Below are 17,994 nucleotides of genomic sequence, written 5' to 3' on the forward strand. Positions count from 1 at the left end.
GTGCTGTGAAGGACGCTGCCCCAGCGTGGCCTGATGAGCGGTGCCATGTCCGTGCCTAGGATCTGGACTGGCAAAACCTTGGGCCGCTGCAGCAGAGCACGCAAACTTAACCACTCGGCCATGGCGCTGGCCCCAAGATAATCCACATTTATGATGCTCAACTAGTGTACAGCGGTCTTGACAAAAGCAGTTTAAGTTAACCTAAGTTTGGACCATGGCGTCTTCAAGTCCAGTCCAGTATCTCTTGCTTATAACTCAGTGTAGAGTTTGGTGTCTGGCGTGTACTTTGCCTACTGTGTTGAAGGAATGAATCTACTTGCCAGAGAGAAAGTAGGAAGACTGGACAACTACTCAGTAGGTTCTATAATTTCATATTCATTAACATTTAGATAGTGTATGTCAAGCTCTTAGTCCAGTGCCTGGTGTATTATGAGCGCTCAGAAGAGAAATAGTTCTGGGTTGGAGAGTCAGAAAGCGTGAAGGAAGTAGCTCCCAGGAAAAACAGCACCTCTAAGGATAAATAATAAGGTAATCCATGTAAAGTAGAATACATGTCAGGTCAGGTAGAATCAGCACAGGCATTGAAGAGGTTAGTGAAAGGATGCACACGGGCAGGTTGTAGAGGATTTCCTGTGCCTTCAAGATTTAAGTTCGAGGTTTCTACATGCTCAAAGTAGAGACTGAAGAGACAGCAAAATTAGAGAAGCAACAAGAATTTTCAAGATAGCAGTTCAGAAGCTTATAATTTTTTAATTTTTTTATTCCATTGTCTTAATCTTTTGAAATATTTAGAGCCTGTCCATTTAACTCATGTATTGCTTTGTAATGTGTCTGCTACCTCTTCCTCTTGGGAGGATCGTTTCCTTGTATTATTTTAATTTGTGAGCTGATGTTCAGTGAGGCTTTATCTGTGAAAATTCTAAGGCCAAACAGTCCCCTTTTCCTTCCAACCTCTTACTCACCAGCACCTCCTTCCTTGCCAATTTGATAGGGTAGGCAGTGTGCCCAGCCCCCAAGGGTGGGTCATAATTGGGCTAAGACAACCATGACAATCCTCTTCTATATTTTCCTACTCTCTTGCAGCTAGGCATGGCCATGTTGACCAGTTCTAGCCAGTAAGTTGAAAGTAAAAATCTTCTGGGGTGTTTCTGGAAGTCCTCTAGCTTTCCTAATAAAAGGAGATACATATCTGGTACTGCTTCTTGTGGATGTGTTGTGCATATAAGGTGACACAAAGGAAATGCCAAGAAAGCCACAAGGATGCTAGTCCTGACATCAAACACTGGACAATTGCTAGCAGCCACTTCTCTCCAGATTTCTTATGAAATGGAAATAAATCCCTATTTGTTTAAGTTACAATAAGTCAAACTGGTTTTCTGTTAAAGTAACCTTGGTTCCTTGGCTGAGGTCTGCCTTTCCAAAGGCTTTCTGTCTGCTTCTGCCAGGTGACCCAAGTGTATGATCAGTTTGGAACCACTTTTCATCTTAGCTTGCAGATTCCTGGACCTCAAACCTAAACAAATGTGATAACATCCTCAGGGTTTTGTTGTGGGTTTTTTTTTCCTGTAAAAATCTAGAACCCAGGCCAGGAGAGGTTTGTCTACAGAAAATGTCTACTATTACTGAGGTGCTCCTGGCTTTAATGCAAATGTTAGTTCCAGCCACCAACCTTGCACGTGCCCAAGTCTGTCTCTTACCTACACAGTTCTCAGCTGAGACTGGCAACCATGTCCATCCATCCTTTCTCATGGAGTGCAGCCTTGGTGTCACTTCATGTCTACTGCTACTGGTTTCTGGTCTCCGTTTCTGGAACTGATGTGTAAACATAGCTTATAAAATTATAAAGGACTTAAATGCTTTTACTAACTCCTAATGTACAAAGTAACTTACAGGAAGCATGCAACAAGTTACACACTAACAGGTATATCCCTAGGTAGGTACATAGCATTACATTGTTTTCTACTCCTGAAGGCAGTTAATCTAAAGCCAGTTTTAATTTAAAAGAAAAAAGTTACATTATACAGAATTTTTGTTGTTGAAATCTGTTAATAATTTGCCAGTTAGGTAGAATATCCAAAAGAATATGAGGCCATAAGAACCACACAGTTCACATCTTTAATCTTTATAAGATTTTTTCTAAATGTGAAAAATAAAATGTAATTACAGGAATGGTATGTATTTATAAAGGGTTGACTTTGAAGCTCCAGCTTCTCTAATAAACTCATAGGATTAATCTAAAAACTAACACGTTTGTACCAATGTCTGTAAGCTTCACTATTCTGGGGAGTGCATGATTCACACTTTTGGATGAGCTTATAAATTTAGTTATGAAGGGAAGCTGTGTTGACTTGTTTTGTAGTTTAGATTCTCATACTATTCCCTAGACATGAACCTAAAAGTCAAGTAAAAGTGTTAACAAATATTCAAAGTGAAAAGCAGGCCCTTCTAATATAGAAAACTTTCAAAGAAACCCTGTATAGGATATTTCTTGTGGAGCACTGGTCACCTGTCTCACCTTTTTATCCCATCCACTTCAAGCAACCAATTCTCCAAGGGCTCACCCAGCACCAACAGACATCCGCGTTGCTATCCTCCCCATCCTCTGGCTTCTGCATTGACTCAGTGGGGAGAGGCACTGGCACTCACCCAGCTGACAGATAAAGGCTTCCCCCTTTTCTCCTTCCTTTCTCCCTGCAATCCCCCCAAGGTTCTATACTGCCCCCCCTCACTCACCTCCCTCAGGCAGTCCCAAACCAGCCTATAGGACTAACCAACTTGTCCTTCCCTGCTTGCTGCCCCTTGTTCCTAGATCACCTTTCTATCAAACACTTGCACTGAATGAAGCTTTTTTTCAGGCTGTGCTTTCTGGGGAAGCTATTCTAAAACAGTCCAAATAGTAAGTAGGTTAAACAAGTATTGACTAGCAATATTCTTAGGTGACTTGATTTAATGTAGAAATACAGCCTTAAGAAACTTGGGTTTTCAAAGTACCTTATGTATACTTGCTACCTTTGTTTTCAAATAAAACTTCGAAAAGATTTGCTTTACTTTTCTTCAGAAGACAAATATTACTGAATACTAACTTTAAAAAAAAGGGCCATTTAAATCCATAAATTCTTAGATATTCCACACATCGCCATTAGCTCTAAAACCACTGAGCTAGGTTCAAATCCACATTCTACCACTTGTTAGATGCATGACCTTACTCAAATTACTTGGCCTGTCAGTTTTATTATACAGTTGTGTGTTGCTTAACGACAGAGACACTTTGAGAAATAACATCATTAGTTAATTTCATCATCGTGTGAACACCAGAGTGTACTTAAACAAACCTACATGACATAACCTACACACCTAGGCTACGTCGACCACTGTCATATATACCAGGCATCGTTGTTCTGCAGTGTGTGGCTATATATATAAAGTAGGGAAAAGAAGAGTTACCTACCCCATGGATTATAAAGCCTATGTGTTTAGTTGCACATACTAGAATTAACTTCTGCCTGGATAAAAACCATGGAAACCATCTCCTACTTTTAGAAGTTTGACTAAAATTCGTCTAAGATTTATATGCTATATTACTTGGTTAACCCTGGAACCAAAGAATCACAAGCAGAATCAAGAGACAAAATTTTATATATATGCACACAGTTTTATATATAATGCAGCATCACACCATGTAGGGCATTTACTCTTATTTTATACATTCAGATATGTTTGAAACACTTCTTAAGGCTACAAAACAGAACATAGAAAAATAAACAGGAATATATTCAACACTTACAAAATGTGATATGATAAAGAATATAAAGTACTATTTTCCTTTCAACACTTCAAAAGATATGTATATATACTTTTTTACAAGTAACATCACAAATGATCACATCTTCACATGCTTTTAAGTATTATTTGTACTCAGTGTAAGGCTATTATTTTTCATACATAAACTTTTTTCTAGCTCTGTAACAATGCAATTTTTAATCCATTCAAGTAAATTCAACCCCAAAATTGCTGTTTCCCAGCATTAAGACATGCACCCACCCTCTTCTAGGATTTTCTAAAACATTTCAGGGGGAAAAGATCCCAATTAGTGGGAGAGTAAATGGCTGACACTAGTAGCAAAACCTTAGTTCTTTGAAAGTGACATACTGGAACTGAGCCATTAAGATTTTAAACAAAAACACAATAGCATTTAGACATTAAATAGGAAGCAAAATACAGTAAACAGAAATAGTGTAGCCAAATATGCATTCTCCTCAGCTACACTAAAATGGACCTTGCTTAGTACCCAGAAGTGAAAGACTAAGGTTACCTCATCTAAAAGTGAAGGTAAAATAAATGAGGCATAAATAAATATTGCTAGTTTCTAGGATGGCTGAATGTTTTCTAAACCAGAAATGGTTAGAAAGGAACTGTATTGCACCAAGTCAATCATAAGCAAGTTTGCAGTTCACAGGCATTTTAATTCAACCTTGAGTCACAAAGGAAACACTGCAAGTATAGTTTGCATCAAATAAGCTGTATCAGCATTGTGGTTTGGGAAAACCCACTCCTACCAGGTCAAGGCAGGGTCTGAGCTTAGGTCAGCCGTGAAAATGAACGCATGGGTTACCAGGAAACGAATGAGGACTACACAGATGCTAACATCCTGCTGCCAACCAGTACATGGAGCAAGAGTTGAAGATTGATCTGAGAGGAAATGAAATTGAAGAGAAATACACACGATACTAAAAGGAAAGGGACAGCAGTCAAGTTTAGCAAAAGCAACTACCTAAAACGAAAAAGAAAGGTGAGCTTTGGTCATTCTAAACATTTGTTCTTCAAAATGTGTAAGATCATAATACAGTCAAGTTCCATAATTTCCAACTCAAAATACAAATGATTCTCACTTCTAAGCTTTTGTTTTTCTCTTATATAGAAACATTATAGTTCATGTCAACATACCTCTGATTCAGTTAAAATGGAGGACGACAAAAGCTTGCTTGGCCCTAGTTTGACCTCAGCATAAGGCAAAATCCCCTGGGCTAATACAAACAAACCTAAAGGAGAAAAACAAAACTGACCTTCATACAAAGACTGATAATTTTAAAACTAATTAACAAAAGTCAGAGTTCTTTTATTCCAGAGGTCACTGAGTAAAGTACCATCTCCTAAACTTCTCTTTCAGCACTGTTTCCATCATGTCCTGGAGGTAAGTTATGGAAAACAGGAAAGAAATCAGTATTTCCTTCAGGAACTATAGAGTATTCTGTTACTCAATTGAGGTAAGACAGAGTGACAGTGAAGAAATGAGCAGTATTCTTTCCTATCCAATTTTTAAACATTTCCAGAAGAAACTGAGACAATCAAATCCCAGTCAATAAAACAAAGGACACTAGAAATAGCAATTTCTTTTGGACTCCTGAGATCACACTATTGAACTCTTAAATCTAGTCATTGTATGTAAATGTGATTTTCATAAAAATTATCAGGTTAGGCTAATTCTACATAATAAAGCATTAGCTGAAAGTGGAGGACCCTCTAATCTTCATTTCATAACAACTGTTGATGTTAACTAAGAAAAAAATGGCTTAAGGAGTACCTTCCTCAATTGTTCTAGCTTTAGAAGGTGACAACAGAAGTTCCTTTCAACAGGTTCTCTCAAGAATTTTTTTCCACACAACCATCCCAGTCTTTACAAATTTTTACCTAGCACCATCATAATAAAATGTTATCTTTCAAAGTGCTGTCTAAAATCCTATGTTACAAAACATCTAAATGCTAATCACTACTCAAATCAGCAGTTACACAGACATTAGGTAATTAAAACCACAGAGGTAAATAACCATTATTACAGTACAGCGGAGATTCACTGAGCCTAGCTGGCATCCCAACATTCCTGCGGGTTATCAGAGAACCCAGAAAACTCATCTGCTTCAGTTTGTCAAATTCAAGTGAATTGTATTTGCTTTTAAAGTAATTTGCTTTAAAAAAAAAAAAAACCTATTTTTGGCTAGGTATATTACACGTGGCATGCAAAGAGAAATTACTACGTTATTTGCATAGCACTCAAACTTCCTGATCAAAAGAGAACATAAAAAAGGGTAGATTTTCACATTGGTATGTACAAATAAGAAATATAAGCTACAGTTATTTTTACACAGTAACACAGATAAATGAATACTGTGTTAATTCAGAGTCAAATCTCCAAATGAGAACAGAGTGCAACATGCAAAGGGAACTTCTAGTGAATACTGCAAAGACTGGAAGGAAGCAGGATCAGAGACATGTTACCAAAGGGTTGACAAGCTATAAAAATGCAAAGCAAAACCATTTTCTAGCAGCATCCTCTAGAAAAGAACTAGAAGTCACAATCATCCTTTTTTGTACAATAGTTCCAGCCGTGACAAATTGAACATGCAAATGTAAAGTGATATACATAACTAATGGTGCAAAGAGAAAAACAAAACACAGTAACTCTATAGAAACCTGTCAAGCTAAAAATTTAACTTTTCTTCTCACAAAATATTTAAATCTGTCAGTGCATTAGTGTTAAAGTGGCATTAAAAAATTTCTGCAGTTTTAACAGATGCAGATTATTTTCAAAATGCATAGCATCTACATTTCTTTCGAGTAGGCACCATGATATTTACACCAGTGCTAAGAATTCTTGGTGGAAACAGCCATTTCATTAGATTTCCTATTATTTCTTAAACATCTGTTCTTGTACGCGATCTCAAGTTCAACAAATACTCACCAAAATTCAAAAATATACCCTATGAATATTAAAAGAACTATATACAACATTTCTAAGACACAGGTTAATAGGCTGCCTTATGTGTAATATTAAAGAGAAGACATTATTCAAGTTTGACAGATACTGAGATGAAAGGCCTTTGGGTTGGAAGCATTTCAAAAGACAACAGTGTTTTAGGCTAAGAATTGTTTGAGCCCAGTTTATGACTAAGGCATTGCATAATAAAATATACATTTCTATTTGGTGCAATGTTATGTTTTGGAATCTATAGTGTGTCAAATGGTATATTTTCTTGTCACTTTAGTAAACACTATAAAGCACACATTTCCAACATTTGAAATTAAACTTATATGAGGAAAAAAACCAAACGCTAAATCTATAATGTTTTATATTAAGCTGTTTATAAAAAATACTTTAACAAACATTTTCTACTTTTTATGGGAGCAGTCACCCAATAAACAGATTTTGAACAAAGAAAAATGGCAATGCCAGGAATTCACCTGCCCCCTTGAATGCATATCCAAAATCTGTTGTCCAAGATGGGAGTGAGGGTAAAGGGGGAGGGGAGGAGAGAGTTCCAATTTGGGTTTTTATTTTAATGTATTTTTTTAAAGCCTTCAGAAACATTCCACCTAAGAAAGGGTTTCTGCTCTAAAATCCCGCAGCAACAACCATCAAGTGTGTTGTCCCCGATGGCCGTCTCCCATCCCTGATCTTCTCCTGTCCCCCCTATACGGCCGTCCTCTGACATTGCGATGGTACTGATAACCTTCGTCTCGGTTTCTGCTTGGCTGCCCTTTCCAGGACTCCTCACCTCTCGCGTGTTGATATCCTCCCCTACCAGAATAGCCCCAATCGCTTTTGTACTTCCTGCCTCCGTAAGTCTGATTATAGAACTGCTTGGATCTACCACTTCTCAGAATATTAGACACTTCACTTTCGTCTTCTGAACTCTCTTCTTTTGGTCTTTGCACTCTGCTATCCACAGAGTTGGCCCCACTGACCACGTCAGCAGCAGTCTTAGGATCTTTCACTTTTTCTGGTTTTTCTTTCAGACTTGGAATGGTCCTTTTAGGCTCAAGTTCGACAGGCACAGTTTCTCTCTCTCTGTTCAGAATCTGAGTGGGAAGAGGAGCCTTTCCCTCTGCTACAGGAGGGACGGAAGCCAATGCCAGATCTGCCTTAGGTGTCTGGGACGACTGCTCCACCCGGCCTTCATGCTTACTCACACTGGCTTCAGGGAGACAATGTGTGCCTTCACCTCTGGCCTCCTGAAACTCCTCTACTGCTGGACCTGAACCACATTCTTTAGACAGATCCAAATTTTCCAGGGGCAGATCCAATTCTCCTTTCTCATCAGAAGGCAAAACAATATTCTGCCTCATTACTGGATTTTCTACAAATCCCTGAAAAGGGTACCCATACCAAACATGAGGAAAGAAAGGAGGTGCAATGGGAACTGGGCCTAAGAATGGATTGGGTCCAAAGGACGGCTGTGGGAACATATTCTTGCCACTTAGTGACTCTTCATATTCAGCATGAAGAAGCTGTCCAGAGTTTTCAGATTCAAGATCAGCCTGGTAAGACAACTGTCCATGACTTTCAGACACCTGAGATGGAGGGATAACCAGAGGTGAAGAAAATGTTGGTGGTCCAATCTCTGCCTGTGGCATCTGACCATTAACACTGGCCTCAGTCTGCATAGGAAAGTGTGCGTCGGTACAGGTACAATCACTTTCATTCTGAGCAGAAGGAGCTTCTTGGAACCAAGGGTTTTGAGGATACACAGGGACAGGGACCTTTGGGTACATCCTGCAGGCTGCCAGATAGGCCTGGTGCAAAGGGTACAGGTAAGAGTGCGGGGCCCACATGGGACAACTATATGCCTAGAAGAGACAAAAAAACAGTTAAGATAAACAAAAAGAGGGGAAAAAGAATAAGTTTCTCATGCCTGCAAAGATCATATAATCTGCAGTCCAAATACTAGATCACTGTGATATGCAACATGAAAAGGAATTACAAAATTAAGTCACTGCTCTAAGACCCCATTCCTTGTTCCTATCCTGAAACCAACCCAAAGTCTTGGTATAGAGGCTGACAGGAGACAATATAATGAACCCATCCACAGATTATCATGATCATTAATTCCATCCTTTGGATATAAATGCATTGACATAATTCTGAGTGGTGCAGATCTCACAAACAACAAACATCAGCATTCGAGCCTCCAGCTTCAAGTATCTCTATCACTGGCTACTTAGCTTGACCTGCATTTGTGTTCTGGCTCTACCACTAACTCGCTGTGTGACCCCAAGCCAACTAGTTAACTGCTCTGGACCTGTTCTACCAGAAAAATGCTGGTACAGGAGCAGAGGATGCACAACATTAGCACTCCACAGGTCTAGGAGCCCCCAGAGCACTCCTCCTCCAAGATGAGAGTTAGACCTCTAGTCAGAGAAGGGTGAGACTGAAAACGAAATACTCCAAATCCTTCTCCTGCAGAGGTTCAGCTAGAGACCAAAACACAAAGAAAAATTTACCAGCTAATTGGCTAATTAACCAATTAGCTAAAGCCAATATTAACTAGATAAGCATAAAACTAGGCAATGAATGCAGTTGATGGTGAAATTAATCAAGTCTCCTTTTATTAGCTGGTCAGGAGGCTATAGTAGACACTTCATTTCATATTTTTAGTCTAGAACCCACAGAAACTAACCCAAGACAGGAGAGAACACAGCACTGACAAGGACGTGGAATTCTCCAGCCTCTTTCTAAGACAAGCTATTTCTAGGCTGACCACTTCCCAAAGGATGCCTCCACTCTGCTAATGAGCACACCACCTTCCATAGGAGTACTTTCACGTTACTTCCTTTGATCCTCTCAACAACCAAAGCAGGTGTAAGAATCCATAAATGAAAACAGCTAGGCTCAGATACACTAAATGACCTGCCCAGTGCTACACAGCTAAAAAGTGACGGAACAGAACTTCAAACCCAGATCTTTCAGTTAATTCCTCAGTAAGGACATTTCCACCAGGCTGCTCACGGACGGGGCTATTTCCTGAATATACTGACAACGTGAAACCGCTGCCAATTAAAAGGAAAAGCAAGCAAATACTGGAGTCTCAATCACCACCAAAACTAAACAATACAGTCCTGAAAATGGTAGTTCTCAATGAGATTTAATGAACCTTAGGTGATTGATTGACAGGCTAAGAGTTAATATTATTTAAATAGTAATAATAGTTAAGCTGTTAACTTAAAAAAATAACTTTAAATGATAAAAATGTGAATACCTTTACACCAAGATTGAAGAAGAATCGAAGAATGTTCTTATCTGAAAAATAACAAATCATCACTAAAATTATACATTCAAAAAGCTTTTTTCCATTGTCCTCAAACAATATATAGTTCTAAAGACAATTTTGCCTACTGGAATTGTTTTCTCTAGCCTGTGATATAAAACATAGATTAAAAACTATAAAATAACCAGACCAGACTCTGCCACTGTAGGGTAATTCTAGGTTCAATATGCTTTCTCTATGCTAAGTCCCAAAATGGCTAAAATTGAGATTTTTTATCTGATTAAAGTCAAATCTGTGTGAAGGAAACTCAGGAGTTCGCTGTATTTCTTTTTTCAACTTCTCTGTGGAGTTTAAAAAATTATGACAAAAATATTGGGGGATAAGGGTAAAATCAACATAAACCTAACTCATTAATAACCTGAGATTTAGTAGGATGGTATTAGCCCAGGTATTCATTTGACATCAGTCAGTTACCTACAGACTCAACCATCAAACCCCTAATAAAACCAAATGACCCATAAAAATCCAGGTGAAGAGCATACAGTCACTGCATTACTCTTCCGGTTTTTCTACAGATAGGAAATTCTGCAAACTAAAATTCCCTTAAAAGGGACGGGGAACAGACAAATTTTAAAAGAATTCTTTAAAAAAATATATTGTTGCTTGTAGTACATTATATGATGACAGCTGTTACCTATTATATTCATTCTTCTCTATAACTTTTTCATGGATGAAATAATATGAGTACTTCCAAAAACCAGACCAGTTATGAGAAAACTCAGAAATATTTAGTTATCTGGTTAGTAACATTATTAAGACTAAATTCAAAATAGTTTTAGTCTGTTTTTTTGAAAAAATGACACAGAGGGAGGGGCAGTTACTAAACACAAAGAAGATATTCCAATCAAACACAAGCTGAAACAGGAGCGTGGCTGACTACCAGCCAAACCTCTGCTGTCCTTCCCCAGGGAGTCCTCTGGCTTACTCGGCAAAAGGACTTCTGACCTCTGCTCACATTTCTCACTGAACCTGTATCAGTATGTGGTAAATAAAACAGACTGAACTCGGAGAAGGACCTCACCTTTAGGCAGGTCCTCCCCAGTGTGACACAGTGAATAAGGTGGTGCAATGGCTCGATCTCCCTTTTCATTATAAGGAAACCCAGGATAGAGTGGGTCTTGGTAAAGGCTCATTGTCTGAGGCAAAGGCATCATGGGCTGGTTAACTGCCTGTATTGACACAGGAACTGGAGAGGGTGTTAAATGAGCTTGGGACACAGCAGAATCGGGTCCAGTGGTCAGAGTCTGTGTCACAGACAAAACGGGAATTTGAGCAGGAACACCTACAAGAGAGGAAAAAAAATCAAAAACTATATAAAGGTGAAAATAATTTTCCTCTACAAATATAAGTTTACACTAAGTTAAAATGTTAAGAATGCTAGAAGACAGCCTGGTGGCATAGTGGTTAGGTTCACACGCTCTACTTCAGTGGCCTGGGGTTCAAAGGTTCAGATCCTGAGCACACATCTACACACCACTCATCAAGTCATGCTGTGGCACTGTCCCACATACAAAATAGGGAATGACTGGAATAGATGTTAGCTCAGTGATAACATTCCTCAAACAAAAAGAGGAAGGTTGGCAACAGATGTTAGCTCAGGGCCAATCTCCCTCACCAAAAGAAAAAAAATAAAGTAAAGAATGATGTACAATTGATATAGCTGGTAAAAAGGTGTGTACTTAAGCAGTCTAAAGTACCTTTTCTATCAACCAAGGACCCTCCTGGACACAAAGGAGGAAACGAGCTCAGGAAACAAGCTGTGGGTCAATGTCTTCTCATAGTAGCTCTTATAAACATATGTAAGACATAGAGCCTGGCAAAGGGTTCAATGGGGGGCCATAAAGAGCTGGTCCATGAGGGATGCCAACAGTGGTGCCAGGGCTGAGAAACCAAAGCAACCAGTGGAGATAACCAGCTCAAACTTCCTACTCCTGGGATTCTGAAGGCTTATCTCAAATAAGTATCATATGAACTTGGCCCTCCCACAGTGGACACACAACAAAGCAGAGGAGCACAAAAAGCTCTGTGAGGCTCCACACACCTAACCCTGCTCTGAGGTCAAGCTCTCACTCAAGAATTTGAAGTTTCTGACTTGGAAAGGCTTTTGTTGGCTGGTTTATTGGATTTTTAAAAATCTTATCTAACCTGTTGGTCCAAAAGTTGTAGGTTCACTTGGCCAGGCTGGCACAGTGGCTGGTAAAGAAGGCACCGCAGGAGTTAGATGTACCTCTGGAGAAACTAGAAGGGGAGCTGGATTTGACAAAGACACGTGTTCTGCTGGCTTCTTCAACAAGAGGGGTGGAAAAAGACAAGAGTTCATTTTGCTTAACACTAATTTTAACGACCAAATATATACCTTGAGTTGCCTACCTTTTACACAACTGCAATTTCTATATAAATGGTCTTTCTGGTCTTAGAAATGAAAGAGAAAAACACAGTAGCTAAAAATTCCACACAAACAAATTTGATCCTAACCAGAGACTGCCTACCAAAAGTCAAAAGTCACTGGCAGAGTTAGAAACAAACTGTAAAGCAACTTGAATGCACTGCTTTTAAGGCAAAATGACCTTGAAATTCATGAGTCTAGAACAGCGCCTCACTCAAAGATATACCATGAAATTATGTGCTTTCTGACACGAAGGATGTAAACAGAAAGGCAAGGACTCAGACCATTCTCTACTCCTGTGTTAGACCAAGAGCCAAAATGTGTGCTAGAACTCGGTGCGTCATCATTAAACTGGTAAATTGGTGCACTGCTTTTTAAATGTCTATTTTTCTAATCACTCCAATCATTACATACCCTCCCTTCTATGAAATAACTTAAGGGTACAGACAACTCTTTTGTAAAGTTTTGAAATAAAATAGAAATTCATAATTTCCCTTCAAAAATCTAATTTTCAAACCAACTCACCGGAAAGGCAACACAAGGTAGCAAGTACAAACTTATTCAAAATCAACTCAGAAGAATGGCTTCAATGTCCAGGAAACGGTGATTAAAAAAATAACACTCCATAAAAACCGAGAACATTCTAGACTAACCAACAACAGAATTAAAGAAAATTCATAACTACACCCAAATTATGATGCTAAAATAAACGTTCCTATTTTCTATACAGATGTTTCCTGTTTTTAAATGATCATATACACACAGCTAAGAAACCCAGAAAATGGAGCGCTCAACGTCAAATGCAACAATATACTTACTTGTTCTGCAGGAGGTGGGCACTCCAATTTCTTTGACTTTGACGGTGATGAAACTCTTGCACATTTATCATCACTAATATTCTTTGGAAGCAAAAAAAAAGGAAAAAGCGTAATTTTGTATTTCAAAGGCCCTCATTCTAGGAGAATCATGGTTGCCTTATAGTTCACCCCACCTGCACCTGACTGAACCCTCTCACGACTGTTTTTTCAATTATATCTGGTTCCCAACAGGTGGCGACTTTGCCTGTGTGTCTTCATGATATCAAAGTACTGGGCCACCATTGTTACTATGGGCATAATTTCAAAACAGCACGTTCTTCCTTTAAAAATCTCAATCTACTACAGAGTAATGGGAAGTACGAGCTACTTTCCACCAGTTTGGACAGGTTGTCATACTGTACCCTTGAAGAAATGGTTATATCTGTGAGTGAATTCTCCTCAAGCACTGTCATCTCTCCCCAATTTTTTTTCTCTGCTTTTCTACTTCCCTAACACTTAAGATATAAAATGATGACATCATCTCCATTTCCTCCTTCTACTTCTTCCTGCTATACTATCACAGTGTTAAGGAAAAAGAAAAGATGCAATGAGCATTTAAAACGTGTACCTCCAATGTGCTTGGCTCGGGTTTTTTATCCAAGTGAACATGCCCATGGATAGAGTCTGCAACAGATCAAGAAAAAAGACAGCATCAGCCACTAGTCAAGTTCGACAACAGAACAACAAAATATGAAGACAGAGAAAGCCAAGGGCTATCTGAAACATGTTTAGTCAGCAAATAATAGTTCTCAGAATGACATTTAACATGCTTTAGCTTGAGCTAACGTTTCTCTGCCACCATGAGATATGTGACAATAAACTGCTCCCTGATTTCAAAAGTAAGGGTTCTCTTCCCAATGTGTAACTTTAAATCAGACACAGATCTCTAGCATCTGCATTCAAATAATGAAGTAACACACCTTTATCTTTTCGTTCTTCGGGATCCCCTCTCCGCCTGCTTCCTTTTCTGTCACCCACATGTGATGATTTTCTCTGGACGCATGGGTTGCTGCTCTGAGAAGCTGACTGACTAACTGATGAGCTCTTAAAATGAACAAAACCCAACACTTTGTGTTAAAGATTGACCCACAAATATATGAACAAAAATCTTATAATCTTACTCTTAAAACATCTGACTAAAAATCTTAAAATTCATAGCCCTATATCATTACACTTCTGAAACTACAAAAAAAAGAATCTAGGCTTCCTATTTAATTATATACACTACAGTAATAGGCTTATTAATAAGTTGAAGTACTAGGCCATCAGACCCTGGGCCTAAATTAGTAGTAAGACTTCAAATCCCCATCTCAGGGAGCCACCCTGACCAAATGTTCACCTTGCAACTTACACTTACATTCTTTGCACAAAGAATAGCACCCTTCACACCAACCTTCAAAAGTAGCTGTTATACAGCATTTGTGGGAAAAAACAGCCAAGTGCAAAGAGAGACAGTGCACTGGATTCTTATCACTGAAGTGCTACTGACGGTCAATAAATCACTTAAGCTCTGCATGAGATCCAACCATCTCATTGTTGAAACAAAGGGACTGGACTAAGTCAGGTTTTTAAGCTGAAGTATCACTGAAGGCCCTTTCTGCTTCCAGCACTCTGAGAGAATGCTGCACAGCTGAGACAGGATCTCAGCCCTCTGTGGCAGGAGTTTTCTAGAAGACAAACCCGAGTCACAATCAAGTCCAAGAAAGAATCAAACTGCCTAGTCTAAGTACGAAGACCCCATTTCAACAATCAAAAAATTTTACAATCTATTCCCACGTGACAGAAGTTGTATTTTTATCATTTCCAAATTGAAAAAAAGGACAAAAAGCTATGAGTACAACCGTAAATGATCTGTAGTTTTTTACTAACTAAATGTTATGGGAAAATAACATATGGCATAAAGATAAATATACTTAGCATACAGACCATGCCCAATTCATATATGGATGTGGGCACTTCTTCCAACCCCTGTGCAAGACTGAACTACTATTCCAGATCCGCTGCTTCCAACTAAGCATCTCACACCTCTAAAGGATTCCACAAAGGCCAGAGAACAGAGAATTGTGGTGTGGGGCCCTAACATTTTATATACATTTGTTTCATCCACTGTTAAGAAAAAGTGTCCAACCACCATTCTGGATCACAAATTATTTGGTACCACTTACCAATATTTAAAAGAACATAGGCTCAGGACTCCCAGTGCCCCCAAACTGAACCAGTTACCCCTCCCCTGTGCTGCCAATGAACCCTCCCCACAGAACCCTCCCCTCAGTAAAGAGCATTTACTTCACTCTACATGAGAACTGTCTTCCCTTCTGACTCCTCCAAAAGAATTAAGAAACCTAAAGGTAGAGAACATTTCTTTCATCAACCCAGTGTCCGACACACAGAGCAAAGGTGAAGCCACAGGTTACATATACTATCACCTCCAAGAGGAGACACTCAGAGTGACAGCTCTCATTAGACAGTCTAGGTTATTAGGTCCTTGTGTGTTTAATAAGGAACAGTGATTTTCTAGACGTATCTTGTTAACTGAATCATGAACTTCTACTGCACATTACTCTAGCTAGCAAAATAAATGTGTTTTGGTTCAAAAGAAAATACTAAACTAGAAGTGAGGTAACCAATTTACTTGCCTCAACTCTGCCACCAACTAGTAATGTCTTTAGACCTAATCTTCCTCATAAAAAATGTGAAAAGGAGGGACAACTACATGATCTTTAAGATACCTTTCAGTTTAAAAAGATTTAGTCTTACCATCATTAGAAACTATGGCTTAATATAAAAACTGTATTAAGGAGAGACTTTTAAGCGATAACTTTTAAAATCTCTATTATACATACGGAAAGGGCTGGGAAAGCCTGTTCATCTCTGTTCTGAATCTCATAGAGTAAACGAGATTCTTCTATAGCTTGCTTCTCTCTGCGCTCTTCTGGGGAGAGGCCAAAATAGTTCGATTCTCGACTCGCGTGATCAGAATCCTCAGCTCTCTCACGATCAGGTTTTCTGTCAAATAAAACATTCTTGTCATGAGAAAAAAAACAAAATGTACTGCGTACCTAAAATAAAATAGCCGTTTTTGGAATACAAATATTTGACTAATTTAGCTATACTGTGATTATTATTCAACTTTTGGCGTCCTGATAATAAATGTTTAGCAAATGAAGTCCCTATAGCATTAGGATATGTTAGCGTTAAGAAGACAAACTTACAATAGGTGGAAAAATTTAAAAAGAAAAAGAAATATATAACTCACTTCCAAGTGATACAGAAATAATTCAGATTTTTTTTTTTTTCCTTTTCATCAGGACAGAAATGTAAAGCACTGTCTATATTCTTTATGCCATATTCCAATACTTTCATAAGAATTCACTTTCAAAAGAAAGGGAAAGTTATTAGTTTAGGTATCAAAAGCACTGCAATTTTTTAAGTAAGGGGAATGCTCAGAGGAGACACTTGGTCCATCCTCCTGCTTTCTGATGACACCACTAAGGGAGATGGAAAGGTGGGATGAAGGAAAATTAGCATGTACCAGGCTAGATACTAACTGCACAGATAAGACTACTGTCATCTCAATATAGTTTTGGTCAATGAAGGATGACAAATTAATGAATAGAGTCCAGTAGCCTATAACATAGTTATCTTAGTGTTAAGGCAATATAAAGACCATTTCTACTACGTTTAACAGTTCCACAACAGTGGGAAATGAAAATCTAAAACCCACAGGAAAAATACGTCATCACAATACAAAGAGATATAATCTTCCTAAAAAGAGTGGGAAGAACACAATGATACCATCTGGCTTTTTTTACCTCCGAAATAAAGAAGAGTCACTTCACGTGCTCAAATAGTCCCACTTAAAATCATACCCTAATTCCAACAGGGAAAATGTCAACCCAAATGATACTAGGGAAAAAAAAAAGTAGGAGAGCAAGTCGGGCCCCTCATAATCTTATACTAGTCCTTCTCAAAACCCAGTGGGAGAAGACTCCAAAGAAGACTGAGCAAGCAACAGGAGTCTTGGGAAAGTTAACAGCACCTTACCACCATGTCGCCTCACCCTAAACTGTCCATCTCATCCCCACCCACCACACAGAGACGCTAACTGGAGGAGAGGCATTGAGCAATGACACTACTATCATTTTCAGCACTTGCATAATGAAAGCATACATGGCAGTCCTGCCTGGTTTTTGTTATATTTCTTTTTGTTTTCTCCAAAGGAAGAGACAGTATCAATGAGAAAGAAATGAAAAAGTCACAGTTCATGAAGGTCTCATGCCCAACATTACAATTCTTTTATTCTGTAACTAGAATTCAAAACTCATGTGTTACACAGTAGAAAGAAAGTCAAGATAAACTCTAATGAGCTTAAATCAATTGGACTATTAGCTATAAAATTCTAAACTTTGCCTAGATTCAAAAAAAATCAAATATTTAATCAGCAGTCACTAAATTTGTCTGAATATACTAGTAAACTTTACTCTGGCAGCCACTGTGAATGCAGACAAACTGCAGATACAACTAGGTTGCTATATAATCTGTCACAATGTCAAAAATAATTCTCTAAAGTTTCATATCTATGTTATTACCCATTGTGTTCTGCCAACTTGTGTTTTTCTATACCAAGTAATACATAGCTAACACATAAAAA

The 17,994-nt window shown here is 38.5% G+C and overlaps 1 protein-coding gene across 4 annotated transcripts in view; it reads right to left on the reverse strand.

The window, feature by feature from the left end:
* OTUD4 (OTU deubiquitinase 4) overlaps window positions 1-17,994 on the reverse strand; it is a 46,513-nt gene continuing 28,519 nt past the window's right edge. For 3 of the 4 annotated variants that reach the window (XM_046656941.1, XM_046656945.1, XM_046656944.1), the window contains exons 14-21: window positions 16,187-16,349; window positions 14,264-14,387; window positions 13,912-13,967; window positions 13,305-13,385; window positions 12,246-12,384; window positions 11,122-11,382; window positions 10,032-10,072; window positions 1-8,622 (exon numbers count right to left, since the gene is read on the reverse strand). In XM_046656941.1, coding sequence (XP_046512897.1) covers window positions 7,411-8,622; window positions 10,032-10,072; window positions 11,122-11,382; window positions 12,246-12,384; window positions 13,305-13,385; window positions 13,912-13,967; window positions 14,264-14,387; window positions 16,187-16,349 — 2,077 coding nt within the window. In that variant the 3' untranslated portion in view covers window positions 1-7,410. The remainder of the gene's footprint in view (window positions 8,623-10,031; window positions 10,073-11,121; window positions 11,383-12,245; window positions 12,385-13,304; window positions 13,386-13,911; window positions 13,968-14,263; window positions 14,388-16,186; window positions 16,350-17,994) is intronic. The other variant, XM_046656943.1, reaches the window with a different exon arrangement.

Source organism: Equus quagga, chromosome 3 (assembly GCF_021613505.1).
Source record: "Equus quagga isolate Etosha38 chromosome 3, UCLA_HA_Equagga_1.0, whole genome shotgun sequence".
In the NCBI taxonomy this organism is placed as follows: domain Eukaryota; kingdom Metazoa; phylum Chordata; class Mammalia; order Perissodactyla; family Equidae; genus Equus; species Equus quagga.